Source organism: Plectropomus leopardus, chromosome 10 (genome assembly GCF_026936395.1).
Source record: "Plectropomus leopardus strain MGB_pleo_1.0 chromosome 10, ASM2693639v1, whole genome shotgun sequence".
Lineage (NCBI taxonomy): Eukaryota > Metazoa > Chordata > Actinopteri > Perciformes > Serranidae > Plectropomus > Plectropomus leopardus.
Genome location: NC_142185.1, coordinates 21,189,719 through 21,214,823, shown reverse-complemented (window position 1 = coordinate 21,214,823; position 25,105 = coordinate 21,189,719). Strand labels below are relative to the sequence as shown.

Sequence of the window (25,105 nt, the reverse complement as noted above, 5' to 3'; positions counted from 1 at the left end):
TTTAACACATTTCCGGAGTTGGGATTTTTATTTTCATTTTTTATTTATTTATTTGGTTAAAGGAAAACACTGGCCCAGTCATACACACTGTAATGAGCGCCTGCAGTCCAAAGTCCAGGCCGAGCAGCTCACACACAGCCGCCGGTGGGCCGGCCTTTAAACCGGTGAGGGGCGGAGTGCGCGGAGGAGGCAGCCAGATTATACACCTCCTGTCTGGCGCTGGACGGCCAATGAAACACTCCTCAAGAGGATACTTTATTATGACAACAATAAATCCCGAGGAAGAAGGCAGCGCGCCGGAACAATGCAGCACGCGTTGAGTTTTTAAAGCGAAAACTATGAGCTCGAGAGGAGGGAGTGAATCAGCAGCCACACAACAACATGAGGCGGCTTTAAACTCGTGCTGCTCACTAGCTCGGAGATAAACCGGTGATGATTTTCCTCTGAACGTCGCTTGTTTAACTTGTGGATTGAACCGTCATTGATGCAAAGCTGTGCGCAACGATGGCTACTCCAGCGCATCCGGAGACCAGGAGGTTTACGCGGGGTCTGGGCAAACCCGGCACCGCGGCTGAACTCAGGCAAAGTGTCTCTGAGGTGGTGAGGACGTCCGTGCTAGTTGTAAGTACACACCTTAACTCCCCTCCTCCCCTTTCACCTCCTTTACCTTAATACCACCTCGCTCAGTGTCAGCATGTCTGTTTCAGCCCATGTGGAGCTGAGAATCACCTGTTTTTACGCACATTTTCAGCAAAAAGTCAGCTGACTGTAGATCAGCTGGGAGGGAGCACACGTGGGCTGTCGGAGAAAAAGTGCAGGTCATACTATGGAGTGTCTGAATTAGAAATGTTTTTAAGTGTGATTTGGAGTGAATGAATGAGAGTGTCTGTGACAGAGATTTATCAAGAAACAGGAAATTCTGCAAAAAACGCATATTTCACGATATGAAAAGCTCTTACAACTATATTTTGATTGTAGATTATGCAAAAGATTAAATATCCTTGTGTGTCTTGATAAACTAGCAGAGTTCTTTAAGTCTGTCACTTTCATCCCTATAGGTTTGAGCACATGTGGGTTTTGGTCACTGGTTTCCAACCTGGGGGTCCTGACCCCCACTATTGGTCCCCAAAGCTTCATGTAGGGTCATGAGGCCTTCTTGATTTTAGGGGGTCTAAGTGTTTGTAAATATACAGTAGGTTTGTATCTCAGTAATTCATTAATTTAAATTTAAAAAAACAAAACAAAACATGACATTTTCATGTTTTAGGTCCAGATTACTTCTTTAAGATATTAACTAAAGGCCTTGACACACTGGCCGTCGGTCAGAGTTCGATCAGTGCTCGAGTCACTGCATTGCGGCCTGCGCCATTGGCCCTCGTCAACCCTTTTCTGTTTTTTTTTTTGAGAAAAAAGCACGCTGAATCAGGGTCTGTGAGTGCAGAGCCTGTTGGCGAATGAAAACGCTCTCATTGGCCGTTCAGCTCAGCGCACATGAAGAGAAACTCAAGTGAGGAATGTAAACAGTCGGCTAAAGTTAAGGAAATGAAAATAGTGAAATTAATGAAAAAAAAGATTGCTTTTCTTCAGCCATCAAGCACTGTAGCGCTTGGTGCAAAGTAAATATGCTTTATTATGTCAACACTGGATTGTGTTGTTAATGCGCTAATTGGCTAACTAGCATCAAGACAGTCTTCTGGTTTCCTTTTTGGAAAGATGAATACAGATTAGTGCCGTCGGCTGGTATGGAGGGTTATTTCCTCTAACAAAGGTGCAGAATGTGCGTGCTGATTGGCCATCGGTTTGGTTTTTCCTTGTGCAACTTTTTGGCCAAGACACAGGGGACATAAGGCAATGTAGCAGGCAGCTTTTGTTGCTGCTAGTTGATGTAGGTTGGTGTGTCTGGACTTTAGGGGGTGTAAGAAAACTTTTTTGTAAATATACAGTAGGCCTGTATCTCAGCATTTCATTCATTTCTATAAGGAAGGAAAAATGCCAAATTTTTATTTTTAAAGAACATGATCTAACATATTTCAACATATTTAAAGCATTATATAAGAGTGGGGTCAATTTGCATGAATCATTAGCAAATATATACAAAAATAGAAATTATTGATAAATATACAACTGCAATAAGAAGATATTAGTGCATTTACAAAACTAATCCAAAGGATCAAGGGATCTTAGAATAAATTGGTAACAAAAATCTGCAAATGAAAGCTTTCAAGATGTTAACCTTAAAAAACCTTACAGGGCAAGACAAAGCAAAGACCTAAAAGAAACCTTTATTCGCTCATCCTGCAGTTAAAACAACCAAAAAAAATAACAGAACAGTATCCAAGCATCCAGGAGAAGAAAAGATGGAATTTGTCAAATAATAAGCCTGTGTATGATTGTTAAAAATAAAAGAAAAACATAACACAGACAGAGAATTGCATAACATATCCCTAAAATGTCAGGAAAACTAATTTCTTAAGCAATACTCAGAAGAAATTATCTGCTCAAAATTGTTCCACATTGCTCTTTTACAAACATCCTGCAGTGATCATGTTCAGTTTTTGGTTTAATTGTACCATTTGGCACTGTTATTGTTATGCTAGGAGATAATATGAATATCCATAAAACGTGTCACTTTGAGGGGTCATTAGTTGACTCAATGATAGAAAAGTTGTCTCTTAAGGAAAAGGTTGCAAACTATTCATATGGAGTTACCTGAACTACACATGTGTGAAAGAGAGACAGAGAGAGCCATTTCAAGTACATGATTGGAGAGATTTTGTCCAATTTTAGGTGGACTCTTGACACTGATATCTTTCATGCCTGCTTTATAAGCACACTAACTTTGTTAGCTTTGTTGAAACGCCACAAACCGAAAAACTTTGCCGTCTCATTTATTCTGAGAGCCTTATTTCCTGGAGAGTCTGTGAAGAATCAGTGCCTGATCAAGGTGTTTTGTACTTGGTGTCACTGAGGGCATCGGTTTCTTTGAGATGACATAATACCTCCCCACAAGGGAAAGCATGTGGCTTCAATTTCATGCTTCAGACACGTAGAAAGTGTCCAGTGACAGTGACATAATGCTGAATTGGACCGTCCACTTTGGAACATCTGGGTGACGAGGACCTGCAGTCTGCCTCCTCAATATCAGTTTTCCTCAGCGCTCAGGAGGAAAAAGGAGTCGGCCCTTTTGTTGCGTCTGAGTGTGTTTGGTGTTTGCCGGCTGATTGTTCCTGCTTTCCTGGAAGAAGTTGCTAGGTAACCGAAACGGACACCGTCCAGGCTCTCTGTCAGGGAAATGGAATCCTGAGTCAGGATCCCAGACATCCAACCACACCTTCGTATTATTTATTCATTCTCACTCTGGTGCTCTGCCAGAGACGCTTGAGGGAGGAGAGCAGAAGTGGATACAAGTATGCACGTTGGGAAATCAACATCTTTCAAGGAGGACTGAACTGAGCTGAAGAGACTCTGCGTTGGACTTTTGTTTTTGTGTTAGTATCAACAGGCCTTCAGCAGTTCACTCATAGATTAACCTATAGGTAGATATGTACAGGGGTGGGTTTAGAAATTTTTAAATGGAGGAGGACCACACTGGGCCACAGCTTTAAGTGGGGGGGGGTTGACTCTTATGAGTCTCTGAGTCCTCCAGGCCCTGGCAGAAGTAAACAGTACATTATTAATAGTCCAAATGGAGACAGACATATAGCAAGACACCCAAATGGACTCTTTCTGGTCATTTTGTGTCTCTTTATTGACATTTTTTGTCCTTTTTTTTGGTTGTTGTGCATCTCATAGTCATTGTTTTTGTATCTCTTTGTAGGCATTTTGTGTCTTGGTAAATTTGCATCTCTCTGTAGTTTTTTTACTTGTCTTTGTAGTCTTTTTTTGTCTCTGTTGTTTTGCATCTCTGTGTTTTTTGCTTCTCGTTGTTGTTTTGCATCTCTTTGTATTTGATTAGAGTTTTTTTGCAGTTGTTTTGTGTCTCTTAGTAGTTGTTTTGCATCTCTGTAGTTGTGTTGTGTCTCTTTTTGGTCACTTTGCATCACTTTGTGGTTGTTTGCATCGTAATGCACTCATTTGCATCCCAGGGAAGTTGTTTTGTGTCTCTTAATAATCACCTTGCATCTTAGTTGCTTTGCATCTCTTTGTAGTCATTCTATATCTCTTGGTGCTTGGATGGTGTCTCCTAGCTGTTTTGAATTTGTGGTTGTTTTACATCTCTCTGAAGTCATTTTGCATGTCTTTGTAGCTTTTTCTGTCTCATTATAGTTGTTTTATGCATATAATATTGTGGGTTTTTTAGGTATTTTTTCATCTGTGGTTGTTTTTCATCTCTTTCTGGTTCTTCATCTATTTTTGGTCATTTTGTGCATCTTTGTACTTGCTTGAGTGACTTTCCAACAAGACATGTTAAGTCACTTTATTCAGAGGTACCTGCTTCAGTAATCCTTACATGATGCTAATAGACCAAACCAACGACCTGCCGCCCCTCTGGATATATAAGCTGTAGAAGTGAACGCATGGCCATGTTCTTGAGTTCAAGTGTTTGCTGAAGCTTCTCAGTGGGACAAGAATGTGACTGTACACAAAACGGCTATCCACGCAGCTTGTAATTAATTCCTCCATGAAACATGTAAATACTTCAGCAGGAATAGAGGGATCTGTTCCAGGGACATAAAGAGCAGATTGTAGCTGTTATCAGCCATTCTGATTGTTGTTTCTGCTCAAAACACACACATTTCTGTTCATTTAAACTCCCAGAAACACATAATTAACGTTATAACACACAGAATAGTGCAAACATGCCAACTCGTTACACAGTATTTTCTCCGCTCAGTTTTTGAGTCAAGTGCACTGTGCTGCTCTCCCAACAGTTTGTGCATTTTGGCGAAGGCACACACTGGCCAGAGCCTCTTTGTTTATTGTTGGAGTGGAGAGCGGAGCGACTTGTAATAGGCCAGAGCTCTAAGCTGAGCCATCTCTCTGTTTCTCCACACTTTAGGCATGCTGAGAACACTATTAGCTCCATGATGGCTGTCATCAGCTTTGAATTTGTTGTGCTGGTGATGCACGTTGATACAACACAGAGCTCTGCCTCTCCAACTTTGCCTCATGTTGAATTAAAACAGAAATTATTTAGTTTGCAGTGAGTTTTCTGCAACACTCAACAGCATGTAAATGTCATTTATGCATCAGCTTATGGCTACATAACAAATCAATGGCAGAGGGAAATGTTTAGTTAGTGTATACAATGTATGAAACAGCTGGGGGGCAGTTGTGTAATTGTAATCAATAGTCCTAACTGCCTGCCACCTAATGGTGATATACTCTGATACTCAGTGTTCCTATGTTGTGCCTGACCCGAGGGAGCTATACACGCCAGATGGGTGTCATTATGTGGGAGTGAAGCCATTAGCCATCCTGGCCAGTACATGCGCACACACACACACACACACACTCACACATACAACTGACTGCAACCAGAAAGGGAAAGTGGACGTTTCATGTGTGCTACAGAAAATAACATAAAAATATTGACAACATTTACGACCATCAACAAAACAGACATACTGCTCAGCCTTGCTGTTAGGCATTAAAGGGATAGTTTGTATTTTTTTTTTTTTTTACTGGGGTTGTATGATTTACTTATCAGTCTGCACGCCCCCAGTTTGGAGAAGCAGGCCACAGAAGCAAAGCAATGTACTGCTGTGGATGGGGGCAGATGTGAAACATGTTGTAGCCACTTAAAAAAAATCAATATCACTTAAGTGTACACTATATTTACATGATGTTTACTGCTTTGCCTTGCTTTCACACAGCCTTTTTGAGAGAGAACTGGCGCCGTTATGCACTCTTCAAAGTCGCCAGACTCCATTGACAAAAACAGTCATTATACCTTGCAGACCACAGGAGCTGGAACATGGACTCCTTACTACATATACTGTATAAAACTGAGTTGCACTTGAGCTAATTCACTGAATATTATCTGGTCCTGTCTTGTTTGCACTTGCCTGTAGCTGCTAAGTCAGCAGCAGTTCCATGACTAGGTGCCACAGCCTCACCTTCTGCACCAGTGGTTTCTGAGGTGGAAGATGTGTCAAAGTCTCTTGCTTGAAAAAGTTGCTAAATGATCCATTGTGATTCACAAGAATGTCGTACATTCAGCATACCAGTAATATTACAGATAACTGACCAATATGTGAGGAAAAAAGGTGCAGCACAGTGATTTAGTGTTAGCCAGCTCACATGATTGCACAAAGATTCATACATAACAGTTAGCCTATCATTAATGTTGTATATTGTTACTAAATGTTTTTATGAAGAGTACAAATTATGTTTGCCAATAATATGTTGGATTCATGTTAATATGTATTTTTAGACACATCTTAAGTTTGTTTTTTTAAATCTTAAATTAAAAATGATCACAAGGTAATTTGGCTGCCCCTTGCAGTAACTCACAGACCCTCTGTTGAAGATCAAACTTTTAATCCTCTGAGCCCTAAGCTGTTATTACCTAGTTTTGGTTTGCCTGGACTTTTTGTGTCATAATGCACTTAAAAACTCAGTCCCTCAATGCACAATCAAGCAATATACATATTTCAGAACAACCTGGGCTATCAGAATGTTTAGGCTGCAGTGATGTCACTTGAGTGTACAAATAGTTATAAGACCATAAAGACAAAAGAAAAAACAAGATGGAAATTGAATTTTACAAATCTTTAGTAAGGAATCACACAAAAGTATATATACAAGCTTTTTTTTTTTTTTGCAGTTCTTTGTGTATCCCATTGTCTGTGCCATTCTGCAAAGCAGCTCCTCTCTGTGATGCTGCAGAGGGCCACAACACTCTCCTGACACTTCAGAGAGGGGCCTGATTCTCCTGCCTGCTCTGCCTGCAGTGAACACAGAGTTTACATCCATATGAGGCCCTGCTGCTTGTTACACTGTCTCCTGAGTTACCCTTGTCTCATTATTATTATTATTATAGGGACTACCAGTTTATTCTAATACAGGAGGCGCTACCAATAACACAGAGCGATAGATACGGCAGGATTAAGCCAATCACAGTGCAGTTTGCTTCAGATGACGTGTGGCATACGTAACCGGATACAAAGCGTCCTTCGGTCTTCCGATTGGACAACAAGTCCAAAACAAACCTCTGACCTCTCTCCAAAGGAACTGTGGGAAACCAATATGGCGTTTAGCATCGATGCTAATGTACTTTTATCATAGAAATATGATTAAAATATGGACGGAAGACACCCATTATCGGAAGTTCCGATTCGGAACTATCATCACGGATTTATTGAACAAGGTCCCGTAAAAATATGCTGGATACTGAGGCTTTTTAAAGAGCTACGATGCATCGGAGACATCCCTCTGAACGGCGCAGACGGCAGCTCTCACCACCGAAAAAAGTAAGACGATCACACGGTCTCAGAATTCGGACAACTCACATAAATGTCAGAAATTTTAGTCGCCGGCGACTACGCCGGACTCAGGACAATTTTAGATTCACAAACTAACTGACCGAGGCAGCAGAAGACCAGCAGCTCCCATGTCCTATAAGATAAAATTACTGGTTTTGTCAATGGAGTCTGGTTAATATGAAGAGACCATAGAAGGATCTATTTTTTAGCCTGTGTTTGTGTAAATCAAACATTACCAATAATGAGCTTCTGCTGTAATGCATAGAAGATGCAGCTGTGGTGATCTGTCATTTGGAGAGGTCACTGCACAAACTGTGGCCTCTCCTTCAGCTTCACACCATAAAAAACAATACGCGTTATCAGCCCCGTGTCATCTTATCAGCCTGCACACCTCTGTTTCTTGCTTTTTCAAGGTTTGTAAAATTTACAAAGTCTCAGGATTACCTCAAGTGGGTGTGCGTTTTTCAGCAAGTGTGCCAGGGACTTTTTTTTTTTTTTTAACTTCCAGTTATGACAGAACATGTTCTGTCTTTGATGGCTCACAGAAAGTCAAGTCCTCTCATGTTGTGAAGCCGGATTGCTGCCATGCCACTCATCAAATATGTGTTAAGTAGATTGATCTTAAAACTGCAAGAAAAGAAAACAACTTCTCTGCGTTCTCGAGCGTTGGGAGCAGACGCTGCTGGTGGCTGTCACATATGCTGCCAGTCGAAGGATTACAGAGCTATCAGTGTCGTGTGAGGCCTAAGCAGCTTGACCTCTCTCTGTATTCCTCTGTCTGTCACTATAAAGCCTGTTTATCAAACTGAAAGGGCACATAAGCTGCCTCTGTCACTGTGATGGTAGATAGGTACTCTCTGAGAACAAACCCAGGGGGGCAGAGATGAGAGCAGATGAGTTCTCTGAATGGGTCAATAATACATGAGGCTGCTCTAGTGACCAATGCAACCATCAACAGACTCTGTCTCGCTCTCCTGCTGTGGATGAGATGAGCCCAAAACATCAAACTTTCTAACAGCTCAACGTATCTTTTGTATTGGGGCTGCACAGTTTATGCAGTGTTTATCGTCATATCAATATCAGTTTGCACAATTTAGAATTATGTCAGTCAAATATGATTTAGGTGTTCGATGCAAAACTCGACTTTTGTCATATAGACTAAATGAAAACTTTTAAACTCTACTCAGCTGTCAGAGTTTTGAACAGGGTACGCTGGGATGTCGAGGGTGACAGCGACATTCACGTTATATAGTAAACAAACCAAGTGAGCCCTCTGAGCTGATGTGTGTTATGTTGTAATGTGCTAACTCTGCTAATGACGGATAAAAAATGCACAAGAAATTTTTTTTTTACTGTTGCTAGATATTTAACAAAAGTCAGAGACTGCATCCCATTAAGTTGCTATGAGCTCTAAATTCTCCACTTCTCAGCTGAAGGCAGAAGATAGAAGAAGTTATCTCGTAGCATGACCCGTGGATGTGTAAAAAGAAGTGGATAGAGCTTTGGAGGTGGGGCCCTGTTCATTTCTATGAAAGTAGGAAGTAGGTGTCCGGACCAAAAAACAGTTCTGGGGCCTCCCTTGGAGGAGTGGGGCAGGTCCCAAAACTGCATTCGTTCAGGTTTGTTGTTTTTTTCAGTTTGCATTGAAACCACCAAAAGGAACGCTGAAGTCAAGTCAGTTTTATTTATAAAGCCCATAATTACAGCACAGTTTGCCTCAGAGGGCTTTACAGCATTCGACATCCCTCTGTCCTTAGACCAGGCATGTCAAACTGGTCCACAGGGGGGCCGGTGTGGCTGCAGGTTTTGTTTCCAACCAAGTAGCAGCACACCAGACTTGACTCATTTAATCAACTGATCTCCGTCTTCAGACAGTTGATTGGTCAAACTGTGTGCTCTTGGTTGGTTGGCACAAAAACCTGCAGCCACACCGGCCCCCCTGTGGACCAGTTTGACATGCCTGCCTTAGACCCTCACATCGTCTAATGAAACGGGGAAAAAATGGCAGAAACCTCAGGAAGAGCGACTGAGGAGGGATCCCTCTTCCAACAGATGGACTGACAGACGCGCAATAGACGTCATAAATAACAATTAAATTACAATAATGACAGAAAGGAAAGAGAAAGAGAGAGTGGGAGAGAAGTGATTTACTAATAGTCGGCAGGTTGTTGGTGTAGCAACATCACTTTCACTCTGACGAGTCAAAACGGTGTTATATTTCCACTTTCACATGTATGCTCAGTAAAGTTTGGACTTTCCTGTCGTCCACTTGTTCAGCATTTATTCCTTGTGTGTGTTTTGTGTTTCTTATTGTTGACAGGTTTTTAATAATGGTTGTTGTCGAGCTGCATTGGCTGTGTTAAACCAATCATTTCACCCTTAGTTCCTCCTGTGCTTGGAGAGTAATTACTCTGAAACAGAAGCTAAAAAACTCCCTCAAAATTTCCCAATATCATGCAGCCCTCATTTAAATGTAACCATGAAGCACTGTGCTGTCTCACAATTCAGAAGCCTCAATAATAAAGTCATTATGATGTTACACAACAACTAACAAGAGTTTGAAGAACTTGTTTCACACAAATGTCTGTTGGCAAATGCCCCCGAAATTAATTTCCCAAACAGTGAGCCGTGTGCACTCAGCTGCCAGATTATTCGGCACACCCAGCTAAAAGTAAAGCAGTTTGATACAACAGGTTTTAACGTTCCGCGTTTGTTGAAATTGTTTTACGGAGGTGTCGATTTAACTTTATGGTCATTATGGAGGCTGCAGTTTGTGACGTTGCTGAATTGCGTTAAGATTATTGTGTTAAAATAAAGGATAAAAACAGCTGACAGGTGGATGAGCTAACATAGTTGTAGTTATGGAACAAAATGACACTCAGAATGTTGATAAATGTGAATTACATTATCTACAAATCAAAACTACGATTCACCAATATGTAAAATGATTTGTGGGTAATTTTGAGCACTCCAGTCAACACAAAAACACCAAGCAATTTAAACACGCCTACAACAGTTTTACAAATGCACACACCAGTGCCTGATTAGAAATAATATTTCATATACAGATTTATAACTTCACCAGTCTGATGTGTTTCAAAATGCTTCCTGTGAACACAAATGTGTGAAAATAATTGACATTCTCTTGTATTTATTTACAGATTGTTAAAATGCATACATGAATCTGATTACATTCCCATGTGGAGTTTTGAGACTCGTCGTGCTCTCCAGCTCGGCACACATGAGACACGGCCGCTTTTCCACCTGTCGGCTGTTATAAAGTTTAGTAATTACGTGCTATTGTCTCTAAACTCTTTCAAGTTAACACTCCGAATATGTAACTTACAGTAACTGGAATGGAAACATTTAAACTCCACAAGACCTCCAGATACATTAGCAGTGATGCGTGGCTTATGGAGCAAAAATGCTTCAAGGAAAGTGTGAAATAAAACACACCCATCAAACTCACTATAAAATTTGTCTGCTTGGTTTTGGGCATGGCTTTTGAGCAGTTGTGGTTTTAATCTAAACCAGATTTGCCACTCAGGGCTCTTGCAGTTTGAGTGCAAAGCTTGAGAGAATTTCCTCAACTGAGCACACGAAGGTCAAGATAGTATTAAGGACTTTGTCAAAAACTGAAATGATTTCCGTCATCCAGCCTTTGCTGACCTGTGTTTAACACATCACTAAGTTCTGCACAGCCAAGTGATCCGGTGGCAGCATTTGTTCCACTGCAAATGAAAACTGATTCATGTCGTGGGCATGAATCACAGTTGGTTTATCTCTCTGGAACAGCTGTTTTTTGTTTTGTTTTTTAAATTAATTTTTTTTTTTTTACTTTTATAAACCCTTCCTTGTTCCAGATTGTATTTTAGCCACATGTTAAAATAAGTGTGAAATATGAACTTTGAGCCAGGATTGAATCCTAAGATTTGGTTTGTGGTCACATCACAAGATTATTTAACAATTTTCTGACTCTGCGTGGGAAAATGGTTGACTGCTATTTCCCATCAAACACTCTGTGGACTGTGTAATCTGCAATCCATTGATTTTTGATTCTGGTGCAGGCATCCATGTCCGTGTAGTGACTCCATGGTTGTTACATAATTGTTTTTTTTTATATTGGCATTTCCATTGCACAGATGCAGCTATATTTGGGCAGCAGTATAACAGAACATTAGATTACATTTAATTTTCAAGGTTCCCCTGATCATGGGAAACCTGGAAGAGTCATGGAAATTCTATTTTCCAGACATGGAGAAGTCATGGAATTAGTGAAATCCTTGAATGTTTTGGAAAAGTCATGGAATTTTGTTGTGTGTAATGAAATGAATTGATCCAGGAATCTTCTGTGGTTCATCTTCCACATAATGTAATGATGTAATTTATTCTCTGAGGGCTTGCTGCTGACATAACGCAGCTCTAATATTGGCTGATGTGTGACGTTTTGTTTACGATCATGTATTTTCTTCATTTTCTGCTCGCGCTCTGTCTCTCCCCTCATGTGTGCCAGCTATCTTGAATTATGTTTGAACAGAGTTTGAATCGGATCCTATATTTAAAAACTGCCTAGCAAGTGAGGCATGAAAAATAATGACAGTTTGATTTAACATCTAGGGTTGTGACTTTCAAAGTTTCCATATCTATACTAAAAATGAAAACTTTTCACAGACCCTCCAGGTTTTTTGCGGGCTGTTTTGCCGATTGTTGTGGCCTGGAATCCTTAATTTCACAGCAGCTTTCATGAAAGATTGCATTGCAGGTTGCGATGTTTAAAGGCTTTTTTTGTCTTTGCAATGAAATTGGGGGGGGCCTGATTTTTTTTTTTCTCTCACACCAGAAATAAGCTCATTGCCACTGTGAGCTAAATCTAAAAACTTCCTGTCCTTCATCTTCTTTTCGGAGAGCCTGTCGTTTACTAGATAGAGCAGGTTTCCTGTGGCTGTATTTGGGCTGACCAGAGGTTTGTGGGCAAGGCTCGCTGTTAAACCGCCCACTCTGTCTGAGTGCTCTGCCTGATAGAGCCGAACTGTTTTGGAGGAGGTTACCATAACAGAGAGGCAGCCTGCAGAAGAGCCGGCCAGTGGGTGTTTTCCTGTTAGCAAGTGCATGGCACTCTGGGACTTGTTTTACACTCACATCCTGAGAACATACATTCCTCTAAACCAACGTATTCATAATTCATAAGTCAAGGCTTGTTGCTGAGGTGAAGTTTGTTTTAAAGGTCGGTATGCTAACTCTCGGTCTGACGGTTTGTTTAGTTTTCGCGCTCTTTTCCTCTTTCCAAATGGAAAATAATGTGGAATAATAGAGCTGCTGGGTGGTCGATGTTATGGAAGACTTTAACGCTGCTTTTTAAACCCCGTTACTCTCCATCAATCTGAACCTCCTTTCACATCCTGCTATGGAGCCATGACTGCAGCACATTATCATCAACAGTTTAGCAATCAGGAGGAGCGTTGCTTTGCTTCCATCCTCAAGCCCATTATGGCTGCTATTTTTGAGTCAGCAGAGTGAACGCAGTGCAGCTTTAGAGGACGCACTGAGTCACAACCCCTGCTTTCTTTTTCCTCTGATAATTATCCAGTTTGTTTTCCTCTGTAAACTGATAACGACTTGCATCATCAGTAATCTAATAAAGATCTAGATTAGAATGAATGGAACCGAGATTGAAGTTTACTGGTTGCAGTAAAGACAGCAAAACAGGTCTTGGGAATCTTGTTTAGCCAGTCGGTCTGTCTGTTTTTCCACCACTCTGGCCTGGATTGAAATATTGACTATTAACTATTGAATGGATTGCTGTGACATTTAGTGCATTCATGTTCCCCTCAGGATGAATTGTTCTAACTTTGGTAAACATGTTATTTTTCATCATCATCAGGTCAAAATCTCAGTTTGTGCAACAATAGACAAATAAGTAGACTATCTTAAAAGTGTGTTTGATGTTTTCAGATGTAGCTATACTACATGGCAGTGATAGCTAGAATTTTACATTGGAATAAATCTAGATCATCAGTAGTCAGTGGTTACATTGTAGTATTTCTATATCGGCATCCTCATGCTTGTGATTTTATTGGTGGAAAAGTTCAATTTCTGAACTATTTCGCTCACCTGGTAGAGCGTGCGCCCCATGTAGGCTGAGACCTTTAAAGCAGCTTGGCTTTGATACCAACCCGTGGCCCTTTTCTGCATGTCATATCCCGTCTCTCTCTCCCACCTTTGCTGTTTGACAAGCTGTCAGCACAAAAATTCTCCACTTCCCAAAAAAAGCCCAAACCTTGTGAACAACTAGAGCATTGCATCTTGCTATGGTTTGTGCAACAGCTCTCTTCGTTCAAAATACTTACTTTGCTCTGCATGGTGCCGCACTCACGCTTTATGTGTGAGACCTGTCTTGTTTATAGTGGTTCAGTAGGTTATATCAAACGCGTGACCTTAACATTCATCTGTCCGCACACAAATATCTTTGAAATCGAGACACAGTTTACTCTAATAGCACTGGTTCTCAGCCTCCAGGACATCAGAGCCCTGTCAGGGAGTGCAGGCCTACATGGCAGAGTCCCCATTAGTCCCAAGCTGCTTCTCATGGTCACATGAATGGCGCCATTACAAACTGGTCTTTACATGGCCCAGCCCACACATGAGCAAGTGAATTAGAGAAATATATCTGTGTAGGTTGATGCTGCTCTGCCTGCCACTGATTTATTGCGAGAGGCCAACCCAGAGTGTTAGCCCACGGGTGAAACTGGTCAAGATTAAAGCTCCAAAGGCAAAACCATCGCTCTGCGCACGTGCACCGGCCTGCAGATTAAGATCGTGGGATTAAGCTCTGAAAAGCACTACAGCACTCCTGACTGGAGGCCGAACAACACATCCATGTTGGCTGACCGAGAAATGCCTAGAAAGAGCAGAATAAAGACTAGCACATTGCCTTTTAAGTCCTCCTGTGTTTTTTGTGAGGTGCATTTACTGTGCGAGCCTCTTTGATTTGTCTATAAAAGTGATGTTTCCCTCCCATCCTTCACTGAAACTGACCATTAACTTGTAATTGTGGGAACGCGGCTGTTACCAGGACAGAAGAGATTGGAGGGTACGCAGTATGCTAACACTGTTAACCATGTCATTATTTTTTCCACTCGATGGATGGCATTCTCTCTCCCTTTTTGAATCGCTGCCAGTTACAGGATTTGCCCGCTCTTTGAGTGGAGGTTCACTTTATTTGACGGCTGTGGAGTTAATTCTTTGATGTATGCTTCACTACTTTAAACCTTTTGATAATCTTGATAAACATGCTTGTTTTAGCCATGCATGGCTCCACGGATGTCAGTCTGTTGGCTCCACCGCTTTGGTCCAGACTGAAATATCTCAGCAACCATCACATGCATTGCTTTTAAATTTGGTGCAGACATTGATGGTCCCCAGAGGATGAATTCTAATGACTTTGTTGATCTGCTGATTTTTCCTCTAGCACCACCATGAGGTTAATATACGTGGTCTTTGGTGAAATGTTTAGCATATCAACATTAGATTATAGATAATTACAAGGAGGTAGTATTAGGGAGGGTTGGTAGGGACACGTCTCTAATGTGTGCAGCAATAATACTGTTGACAGTCAGGGTCTAGACAATGTATTTTGGAACATAAATGGTTAACAGATCTTGTTTGCTTCTACAAATCCCGCCTCCCTAACCCTATATAACCCTAATAGGATTGGCTTCACCGTTTCTTACTACCATGTGAGAGGCTGTGGCTTTATCTGGCTCTGTCAACTGGATGTGCGTCCTCTGATGTGCAGCTCCGTGTCGCTGCGCGTGCTTTCCTCTGGAGCGGCTGTGAGCTACGCTTTATCGGGAGGTGGCGAAGTGTCGACATTAAGCCACATGGTGGTGAGATTTATGTCTGTTCGGACGTGACTGTTATTTTTGGTTTTCCACCTCTGATGAAGAGCAGTGCACGGCCACTTAAACTTTGTGTCATCTACAGACCAGAGCGTCTGAATAACGTCATGCACAGCAGATGATAGGCACCACGGATATATTCTGACTTTATTCTTATTAGATTATGAGCTCATTTTAGTAATATTACAACTGTTTTCTCAAATTATTACAACTTTGTTCTCAACACAATCACGTTTTTAGAAAGTTTTCAGGGGCATGTGCACATTTAAAGGGATGCTCTGCAGATTTTCAACCAGCTGTGCATCACCACAGTGTGGATAGTATGTGTAAATACACTGTGTTAAACTTCCCTCCTTATAACCAGTGTTTCCACATTTTCATACTGTCCGCCACCCATGCCACCACCACGGACGGTACAGAAAAGCATCAAGAGACCGACTGTCAAATGCAGACCAAACTCCGATCATAAGGTAAAACTAGGCAGTGCTGATCAAATACAAACCAAGATTATGTTACTGCACTGCCTATTTCTCACCGCAAATGTTTTCAGAAATGTATTTGATTACCTGTTTGGCTGTAATAGCGAGAGTTTGTAAACAGGAAGGGGGTGTCATACTGCTTCCTGCACAATGAAAATGAGGCCCAAAAATCTGAGGCCAAACAATAAAACTAAGCAGCGCTGACCAAATATAAATCAAGATCCTGTTACTGTGTTGCCGGATTCTGCCCTTAAATGTTTTGGGAAATATATTTTAGCTCACTGTTTACCTGCAATACAAGATCGTTTGTTACCAGCCGGCCGCCATTGTGTCAAATGGACAAGTTACATCACCAACCAGCCGGAGCATTTATTGGTCCCGTGTGGTGTAATGCATCCTGGTGGTTAAAGGTTTTCTACCTTTTGAGCAAAAGCGATTGCCACAGTCCTTTTTCTCTGTTTTCTCTGGTCACGTAGCACCAATATCAAAAGTATTTGCTTCTTTCTTCTTCATAAATAGCCCAGTTTTATGGAAAGATCATCTTTCCAGCAGTAAAGCACCGCTTAAAAAGTTAACTTCGCCAAACTAAAAACATTAAAGTTATTAAGTGAAGACCGAAAGTAAATCATGCCTCCATGTGTGGTGATGAAGCAGGCATGATATCAAACGAGAAAAGCTGGTCTACAGAAAATAAATACTTGAGAGCAACACAGAATCCCAGAGAGCCTTACTGCATTATAGTCCAGTATATTTTTATATTTTTAATTGTCACCTGTCACTTGATTTTTGTATTTTTCTTTACATAAACAGAGACAGAATGTAAAAAAAAAAGACAAAAATGACCCAGGCGCCCCAATAAATGTGTTCCCACCATGTGTTTAAACCTACGCTCTTGACAAGTTACAACAAACAACTTCCTACTTGTGTTCCTGTGAACCTGTTTGTTTTTATCACTCACTCTTCTGTTCGACTGATGCGACTCCTGGGATTTAGTGTCAGGCGAACAGCCCCTTCTCAGTAGGTTAATCTGCTTTGCACACGATCTCTCTCCCTCTGGCCTCCTCTGACATTGCCTCGCTGTGGTCACTGACCTCCCATTCACACTCGCTCCGCAGATCATACCAGGATCAACGGCGGTCGGATGTGTTGCAACACAGAGGGATGGATTAGCATACAATTAGCCATTACAAAAGCTAGTTTCCGGTGTGGAGATTTAGAGCGAAAACCTTTGTGAAGAATCTGTGAAAAGAGAATACCGACGTGTTGTAACATCTGAGTATCACTCGAGGCAGAGCAGAGGCAAATTTAAGATGTGTTTGGAAATGATTGTGGAGTATTTATTTGTTCAGTGAGGAGGATGGAGGGCTGCTGTGAAGTGTTTGGGGAACTACTTAAAATTCTTGCTCCGTGCTGCCTTGTAAGTGCTATCTGACTGCAGAGATGAAAGTGAAAGTTACCACTGAAGTTATCGTTCATCTGGGATTTCCCTGGAAGTTTAGGGTACTTATTTGAATTCACCCAGGGCTCCAAAGCACAGGCGGGTAAATGCATCATTATTTAGGTAAACAGATAAAAGTAAGTGGCTCCTCAATGTGAAGGGAACCCTTCCTTATGAAGTCTCCCTCTTTCCCACAGTGCACGCTGTTAGCTTAATTAAAGAGGGACAAAAATCTCTGCAGTTCTCCGCGCTCATTCTTGTGGCTTTGTGCACTGTGCAGTGTGTGGATGGGACCTGCCACAGCCAGAGGGGATAAACTCTAATGACTTTTCACCAGGCCGCCTGCATAGCTGACATTCCTGACGCTGACACACTGTAGGACGGAGAGGGAAGGAGGGGGAGGGGCACAACCTACAGGAGGCGGGACAGGAGCGAGGTGGTTTATGGGGCAGGGTTTTTATCTCACCTCTGGATTTTTATGTAAACTTTGATTGTGGAAAGACTTCTGAGTGTTCGAAGAGGGACTCAGCTCAGTAACAGTACAACAGTGTAAAAATAAGTGTCTTTTAGGTCAACATTCTGCATTCAAACTCCAAGTTAAAGGTGGTTTATTATGCTTTTCCTTATTTTCTGTCACTTATGTAATTTCTCAGTGTCAGATGTTCATGTACGACTTGGCCAAAGTTTCAAATAATTAGAAGAATGTAAATGAAGTAAATATGAGCAAAAAACCTCAGGCTTCAGATCGATCTCAATAATGTGTTTCCAATTTTTTTATGCCTCTGGGCCAGTGATAGCCATGAGCGGAGGCATTATGTTTTCGGTTGTCAGTCCGTCCATCCGTACGTACGTACACGACAGTCCCGTTCTTTTGGATGCCATATCTCTCGGATGCCCTAAAGGAATTTCTTCAAACTTGGCACAAACGTCCACTTGGACTCAACGATGAACTGATTAGATATTGGGGGTCATAGGTCAAAGGTCAAGGTCATTGTGACCTCATCCATCTCATTCTCGTGAATGTGATATCTCTATTTTTTTTCCCATTTTGTTTTTATTCTAGGGAAAATGAAATCCCCCGCCACTATGGAAATTAATTAAAGTGGACACAAAGTCAGAATAAAGATAGAAAAGACATAGAGAGTGTAATGAGTTCTCTCTGATATCATTCAAGCAATGTATTAGATCATTTTACCTCCTGAACTCTTACTTAAATAAAAACAGTTTAAAGGGGAAATCTGTCTTTGGCAAAACTTTGGGAACCACACGTTAATCTTTGGCAATGCATTTTCAGGACATTTGCACCTTCTGCTGCAGAAGGACGGCCTTGAGTATACATGCACGTAGTCTGTTCTCATTCCCTCCCTCAGGTAAACGCCTACAGAGCATCAGAGCTCTGAGCAGCCACCTCAAAGACAGTTTTTGTCCCCAGGTGGTTAGATTATTGAACAGCAAGAACTTTAAATAACTCAGTGTTGTAGAACACACAAGACACACAGCAAGACCTTGAAATGAAAGTGTTGCAGGATTTCTTATTATTTACTTTATTTATTATCTATTGACTCTGATTTATATATAGTTTTAAGGGCTGAGAAAGCCAGGGCAGATGCATTTTATTGCACTCGTATGTACATTGTACTTTCTACTGTGTATGACAATAAACTCAAGTTGAACCTAACAACAGCGGTTGAATAAATGTACTGTACCACTGGCAGAGACATTCTCTGCAAAGCTAAACACTTACAGTACAAAATTTAGATGGCTGTCCGATGAAAAGGGAATCTTGATGAGTTGCTGCCCATTGAAGAAAAATTTACATGAAACGCGCAGCTCTCTTTTATTCTTTGAAAGCTGAAATGAGCCCATTGTGCGCTCGCTGCCCACAATAAACAAATGCGTTCTGTTTAAAGTGACAAATCCACTGAGCTTTGGGGCCTTTATTTATGAAAATCCCTTCGTCTGCGGTTATATCAGCTGACATTCAGAAAAATGAGAGGGATGGAAACTGTGCTTGAAGACATAAATGAAAGTCTGTGCACAGTAGAAAATCAAGCGACCTTGGTAATCAGTGTTTGGTTTTTCTGTCAAAGCCTGTGTGTACAGTAGAGACAGCTCTCCTCGAGGCTTTGTTTTTGTTTGCTCCCTGCTTGTTTTTCAGGGACTTCGCATCGGGAGGCAGGATTGTGCTAAGTGTGCAGTGTCCCTTTCCTCGGATGGATAAATAAAGTGAGCTGTGAGGTGTTTATGGAGGAGCAGCGGTGCAGCAGTGTGCCTGCAGGCCTGCTCTTAATCTCACTTGTTTGTGACGGAGGAGGACAAAGTGATCCTGGACGGTGCACTGTTGACATTCGGGCACGCGTTGTGCTCTTATGGTGTTTCTAAAAGCAGACAATAGTGTGCTGAACATCATAAACCTGCAGAATCACATCCCTGTTCTTCAGCACTGTGCAGATAAACGGCTCTGCGTCCCTGCCTTGACTGAATGTCCTTTTTAGCATCTTCCACCAACATTGTGTTGAATTTACTGCACCCATAACTTTTGTGTTTCTCAAAATATAGTCAAATAAAAGCACTTCATGACAAACACAAACAGCAGAGTCATTGTAATGGGAGGCCCCAAAGGAGGAAGGGCCCTCCAAAAAGCCTGGAATAAAAAAGTTTGGTTTTGTTTGCAATTGTTTGCAATTTGTGGCATAAATAAATGGAAATAAGCAGAATAAATTGTCTGAAAGATTTAATTTTATATATATATAAAAAAAACTAGCTGTCTTAGGTCTCTCTGACTCTTAGTCCACCTCTGTGCTAGGATTTTTCTCTAAACTCAGCTAGAGCCGAGTGACTGCTTATGGTGGTCATATCTTTCTCAAAAAGGAAGATTTCGGACAAGGAAAGGAAAGGAAAACTAACTGACTTTGTAAGAAAAACAATATTACAAAAGATGCACTACAGAGACATTTGTCATAAAGGGCTTTTATTTTAATTTTCTTTGGCATTGTCTCCTAAATATTTCACTTCTCAAGTCGTGCATGCAAACAAAAGTCTTGTGCTTGTATTGATGGATTCTGATTTGATTGTCTTTTCCAGCTATTATCCGTTTTCCGTTTCTTGACTGGCGCTTTCTCAAGCGACTCACTTGAGGCTGAGAAATGTCAAATCCATCTAAATCCATCTTAGTTGCTATAGCAGCCACTCTGCTCATTGTGGTATTAACCTGATCCGTGAGGCAGGTTAAATCTCACAAAATGCTAACAACAGAGACGGGATCAGCAGCAAATAATGAGATTTTTTCTTTTTAAAGAGTTCTGCTGCACCTTTATGTTTCTGCACAAGAGACTGAGGGAGCTCTGCTGTTCCCAAAGTAAAAAGTGGTCTATTAAAGACTCCAGCCCGGAGACAAAACACACAGGTCAATATTGACTGTCCCAGTCAAGCTTTTCTAAAACAGGGATGTATCCTATAACATGTGTTTCCTCTGTCAGGAAGGGAGGCGGCCTGTGACTGGGGGGGGTGTCAGGGCACAGCTTGGTTAGCAGTGCCAACAAACTACAACAGGAAGAAGGTGGTGCACCATTGCTGGATTTTCTAAAACTATTTCAATGACATTCCCATGAGGAAATCAAAAATAACCTGAATACAACTGATTTTATTCCATAATAATCATTAAAATTCTTTTCTCGTGTAATGCAATGAAGTTTCGTGCCACTATGCATTGTGAAATAACGCACATATTTTTATTTCTAAAACTTTACACACTAGTTTTGTACATGTGATGTGGTGTAATGCGCATATTTCTGCTTCTTTAAAGACTTTACATACTTAGCTTATTACTCATATTAATGCACATATTTTTCTTTTTATATTTTTACATACTTCTTTGTGATAATATACAACATGATACAACTTTTTCAGTTCATTATGTGTCCTCAGAAAGTTCACTCAAGAAGTTCACAACCAAATTAGACATACAATTACACAAACAACACATAACCATAAAAGCAAACCAAACACTCATGACCATTAAACACATCACATAATACCCTCATATTGAGATCTTAATTAGAGAGATAACAGGGATTTAAATGACATCCAATAGGTGTGAAATGTATGGATAAAATCCTTTGTTTTTAATCTGTAATTTTGTATTGCAATATGAACAAATCTGGAAGACAAAGTCAGATCACTTTGACCAAAATAAAAAAAAGAAATAGTATTGAAATCCGATATTCTTATAATGTGCAAGGCGGTATTGCTGTTGGAGGTTGAAGATTTTTATACCCTTATTGTGTTGTCACATCCAAAATTGATACAGTTTGGATCACAAAACATGTCCTTGTACCTGCACAGTGCATATATTAAGCTCTCTGTCCTCTGTCCCCTGTCCTCTGTCCATAATGGATGACAGCTTCTTGTAGCTGTCTGCTGCCTCCCCAGAGAGCTGTGTCGTATAGTATTACAGTTAAATCCACCACCACTTTAGAGGTGCAGGTGCACGGACATGCCCTCATCTGCTCCTCCATCCTCTGTTTCCCTTGATTGTCAGCAGCGCTCATTGAACCCGGCTCAAGAGGATTTCCACTGATTACAAACAAAGAGCCAACTGAGATTAGCTGATCCTTAAAGGTTCCCAACCCTCCGCCATTATCCCCACCCCATCTCCCCGCGTTGTCTTCAAGTTGCTGTCAAACCAGAAAAATAGAAATCTGTAGATTATCTTTAATTAACGTGTATTAGAGATGGCATTACAGTTGCATTTTTCCGTGATTTAATTACGTCCTGTAACTTTAAACTCTGCTTGTCTGACATCTTATCCTTTTTATCTTTGGTTCCGCTTTCGCATTAAATCTAGTCTCATGCTGGTTTGCAGTTTAGAGGCTATAAAGATTAATCTCCCCTCTCACTACATCTGAGAGTGTGTTCACTCCTCCCGCCAACAATGACCTCACCTGACACCTCCTACACACTCTGTGTGTGTGCACACAGTATCAAGGGCAGGTCTAAGCATGGATACAAGGGGTTAATGCACCGCTAAATGCTCCACCTGTCCCACCATCGACAAATATAGCCATCTTTAGCCCCTAGTAATGCAAAAGTTAACTGTCGTTAAAGGTACATTATGTGCAGTTTTCCAGAAAAACAAACAAACAAACAGTGCGTAGTTTTATACGTAATAACACTCAATCATCACTAATGACCCACTAAAAATATGAGACAGTGTATTTTTCTGCAGAGACGCTGCCCTCTGACTGCATTTTCTTATTTTTATCCTATTTTCTTCCCAGTGTCTGACAATCCTTCATAGTATACCTTTAAAGAAGCTGTCGGTGTTGTAATTGTGTGTTATCAGTGAGTGGAACAGAGGTGAGACAATCAGAGAGGGTTCGCAGGAAAATATGTGGAAATGCAAATGTTTCACAGTTCTGTCAATCTTTACGCCTACAAGCCAAAGAAAGGAACAATTTTATGTATTACATTTGCAAAATTTATCATAGATAGTGTTTTACAGAGTTTATAGAGTTCTGTTTAACACAACTGCTCACAAAACTTTATGATTTTTTTTTTTTTTAAGGCAGTTTGGTACTTTTCCTCCCAATGTCATAGCTAAGCCCCCAATATCCTCAAACCCTAAAAACACCCTTTTAACTTTATATAAGACAGTGTGTGCTAAAGCTTACAGTCCTAAAGAACAATCATATTAACCTGTATTAACACAAGTTGTTGCTGACTTGCTGTGAGGCAACGGCTGCCATTTAATCTGCTCAGTCTAACTGGTTGTCATTCTGGGATATTTGAGTTAATCCGTTTCCTAAGACTGTTTGAGGATATTATCCGCTAGCTGCTTCAAACAGAAAACAATGCACCTGGATTAATGATTAACTGCAGACCGTTCCAGTTTCTTATTAAGAAGCCAGTTTAATGTGTAATCTCAACATTAATAACCGGCCTTTGGCTGATTCATTATGTCAACTAAAACCTGTAATTGCCAGCACATGAATTTAGCATGTGATCTGTCAGTGGCAGGGATTTTCCCAACAACCAATATCCCAAAAGTTTTACACATGGGTTTTAACTTAGACTAGTTGACTTGTCTAAATGTAGGAAAACACTCAGAAAACAGTAAAAAAAAAATGTAACAGCTCAGTTCATACAGCTTTTTAGTAATAATGTTTTGTGGCACTTTTATTTATTTATTTCAATAAACTTTTAAACTTGTCTGTACTATTATTAAACCTCAATGTCCTGTTATTTTTCTTATTTTATTCTTTGTTTCTATTTTTATTTTTTCTTATCTTTAGACTGGAAAGAACTTTAAATAACATTTGTGTATGATAAAGTGCTATATAAATAAATCGTTTTTTCAGTGTTTTTGCTGGCATTAATCACCTGGTCATTCAGTTTTGGTTATCTGCTGAGGATAATTCAGTTTACGGTTTAAAAAAAAAAACAAATCCTGAACATTGTACACTGAAGGAGTACTAACTGGAGAAGGTTCAGCGGGTTACAATCTGCAGTCTTGTGCAGACCTGAATTTTTCTAGGAGTTTGTTCCAGATATATGGTGCGTAAAAACTGAACGCTGCTTCTCCATGTTTAGTTTGACTCCGTGGACGGACAGCAGACCTGTCCCAGAGGACCTGAGAGGTTTGAGTGGTTCATAGTGTAGCAGAAGGTCAGTAATGTATTGTGGCCCTCAACTATTTAAATCTTTATAAACCAACAGTCAAACATTGTTGGGACTGACAGAGTGTAGCTGTTCAGCCTCACGTCGGGCCTGTTGGGGCTTGTGTCAGGATCTCTCAGCCCTCAGCTTCCGAGCTGCATGTCAGAGCCTGAACGTGATGACAGCACTCCCTCCAAAACCCTCTTCACACCTGGGCGCTGACCTGGCGAGGGCTGTTTAGATCAAATCACACACCACAATAAGTGATGACAGCTCGTCATCGAGAGCATCAACATTTTTTCACTCGGTGCAAAACATAACACCTGGATGTTTTGGTTTCCTGCCTTGTTGTGAGTGAGCGTCAACAAAAAACTAGTTACAAGTTCAGTCATCGCTCTGTGTATCACGGTTTTATTACTGAGCCTGCTGGCTTTGAGAGGAAGCAGTTCTGCTTCGGTTTGTGATTTGAATGAGTTTTTTAAAGCTGTGAAAATACTCTTAGTAGGCTTCTTGTAACTCTCTCTTCCCGTTCAGTTCAGTCTGTGTACAGTCACCTTGTCTTCCTGTAGAGCGAGTTGAGCGTTGGGAATAATTGTTTTCACACTGAGCTGCTGGAAATTACATGCATGTGACAAACAATGGCTGCTTTACAACAATAGTTAATCTGAGTGCAGGGAGGAAAGTGTTGCCTTCTGTTTCTATAGAGCGCAGTGTCACACAGTGGCAGTGTGGTTACTCAATAAAAGACCAAAACTGCAACGTTCAGTGAATGAGTTTTGTCACTTTGCCTAAATAACCCATGATCTTACCATTCTGTTAGTTACTTTTTCAGTTTATTTTTTTTCACACCTATTTTTATTGGTGAAAAAAGTATATCACCTTTTTCCCCCTTTAACGGTAACTGTAACGTCACAACTCAAGAGGTTGTAAAAAAGCGGAAAAACAAATAAAAAAGCCACAGTCAAACAATATTAAACAAAGAAAAAAGGGTATGTAAAAAAAAAGGTTATTTTTTGTTTGTTTTTCAATGAGATATCTTTCTCCATAAAAATATAAATTAATAGACTTTCTTATTTAAAGGGAGGTGAATAGGGTACATTTTTAACTAATACATGTCACCTTGAACCTCCATCAACTGATTACTTACATAAGTTTTCTGAAATTGTATGTTAAAATATGCAAATAAGGCATTATCTAAAAAAATGT

General features: G+C 40.7%; 1 protein-coding gene across 3 annotated transcripts in view; it reads left to right on the top strand.

Moving 5' to 3' along the window:
- Positions 1-195: 195 nt before the first annotated feature.
- LOC121948849 (dedicator of cytokinesis protein 9) overlaps positions 196-25,105 on the top strand; it is a 110,697-nt gene continuing 85,787 nt past the window's right edge. For 2 of the 3 annotated variants that reach the window (XM_042494354.2, XM_042494352.2), the window contains exon 1: positions 197-621. In XM_042494354.2, the coding sequence (XP_042350288.2) occupies positions 505-621 (117 nt within the window). In that variant the 5' untranslated portion in view covers positions 197-504. Of the gene's footprint in view, positions 622-25,105 lie in introns of all 3 variants that reach the window. The other variant, XM_088083271.1, reaches the window with a different exon arrangement.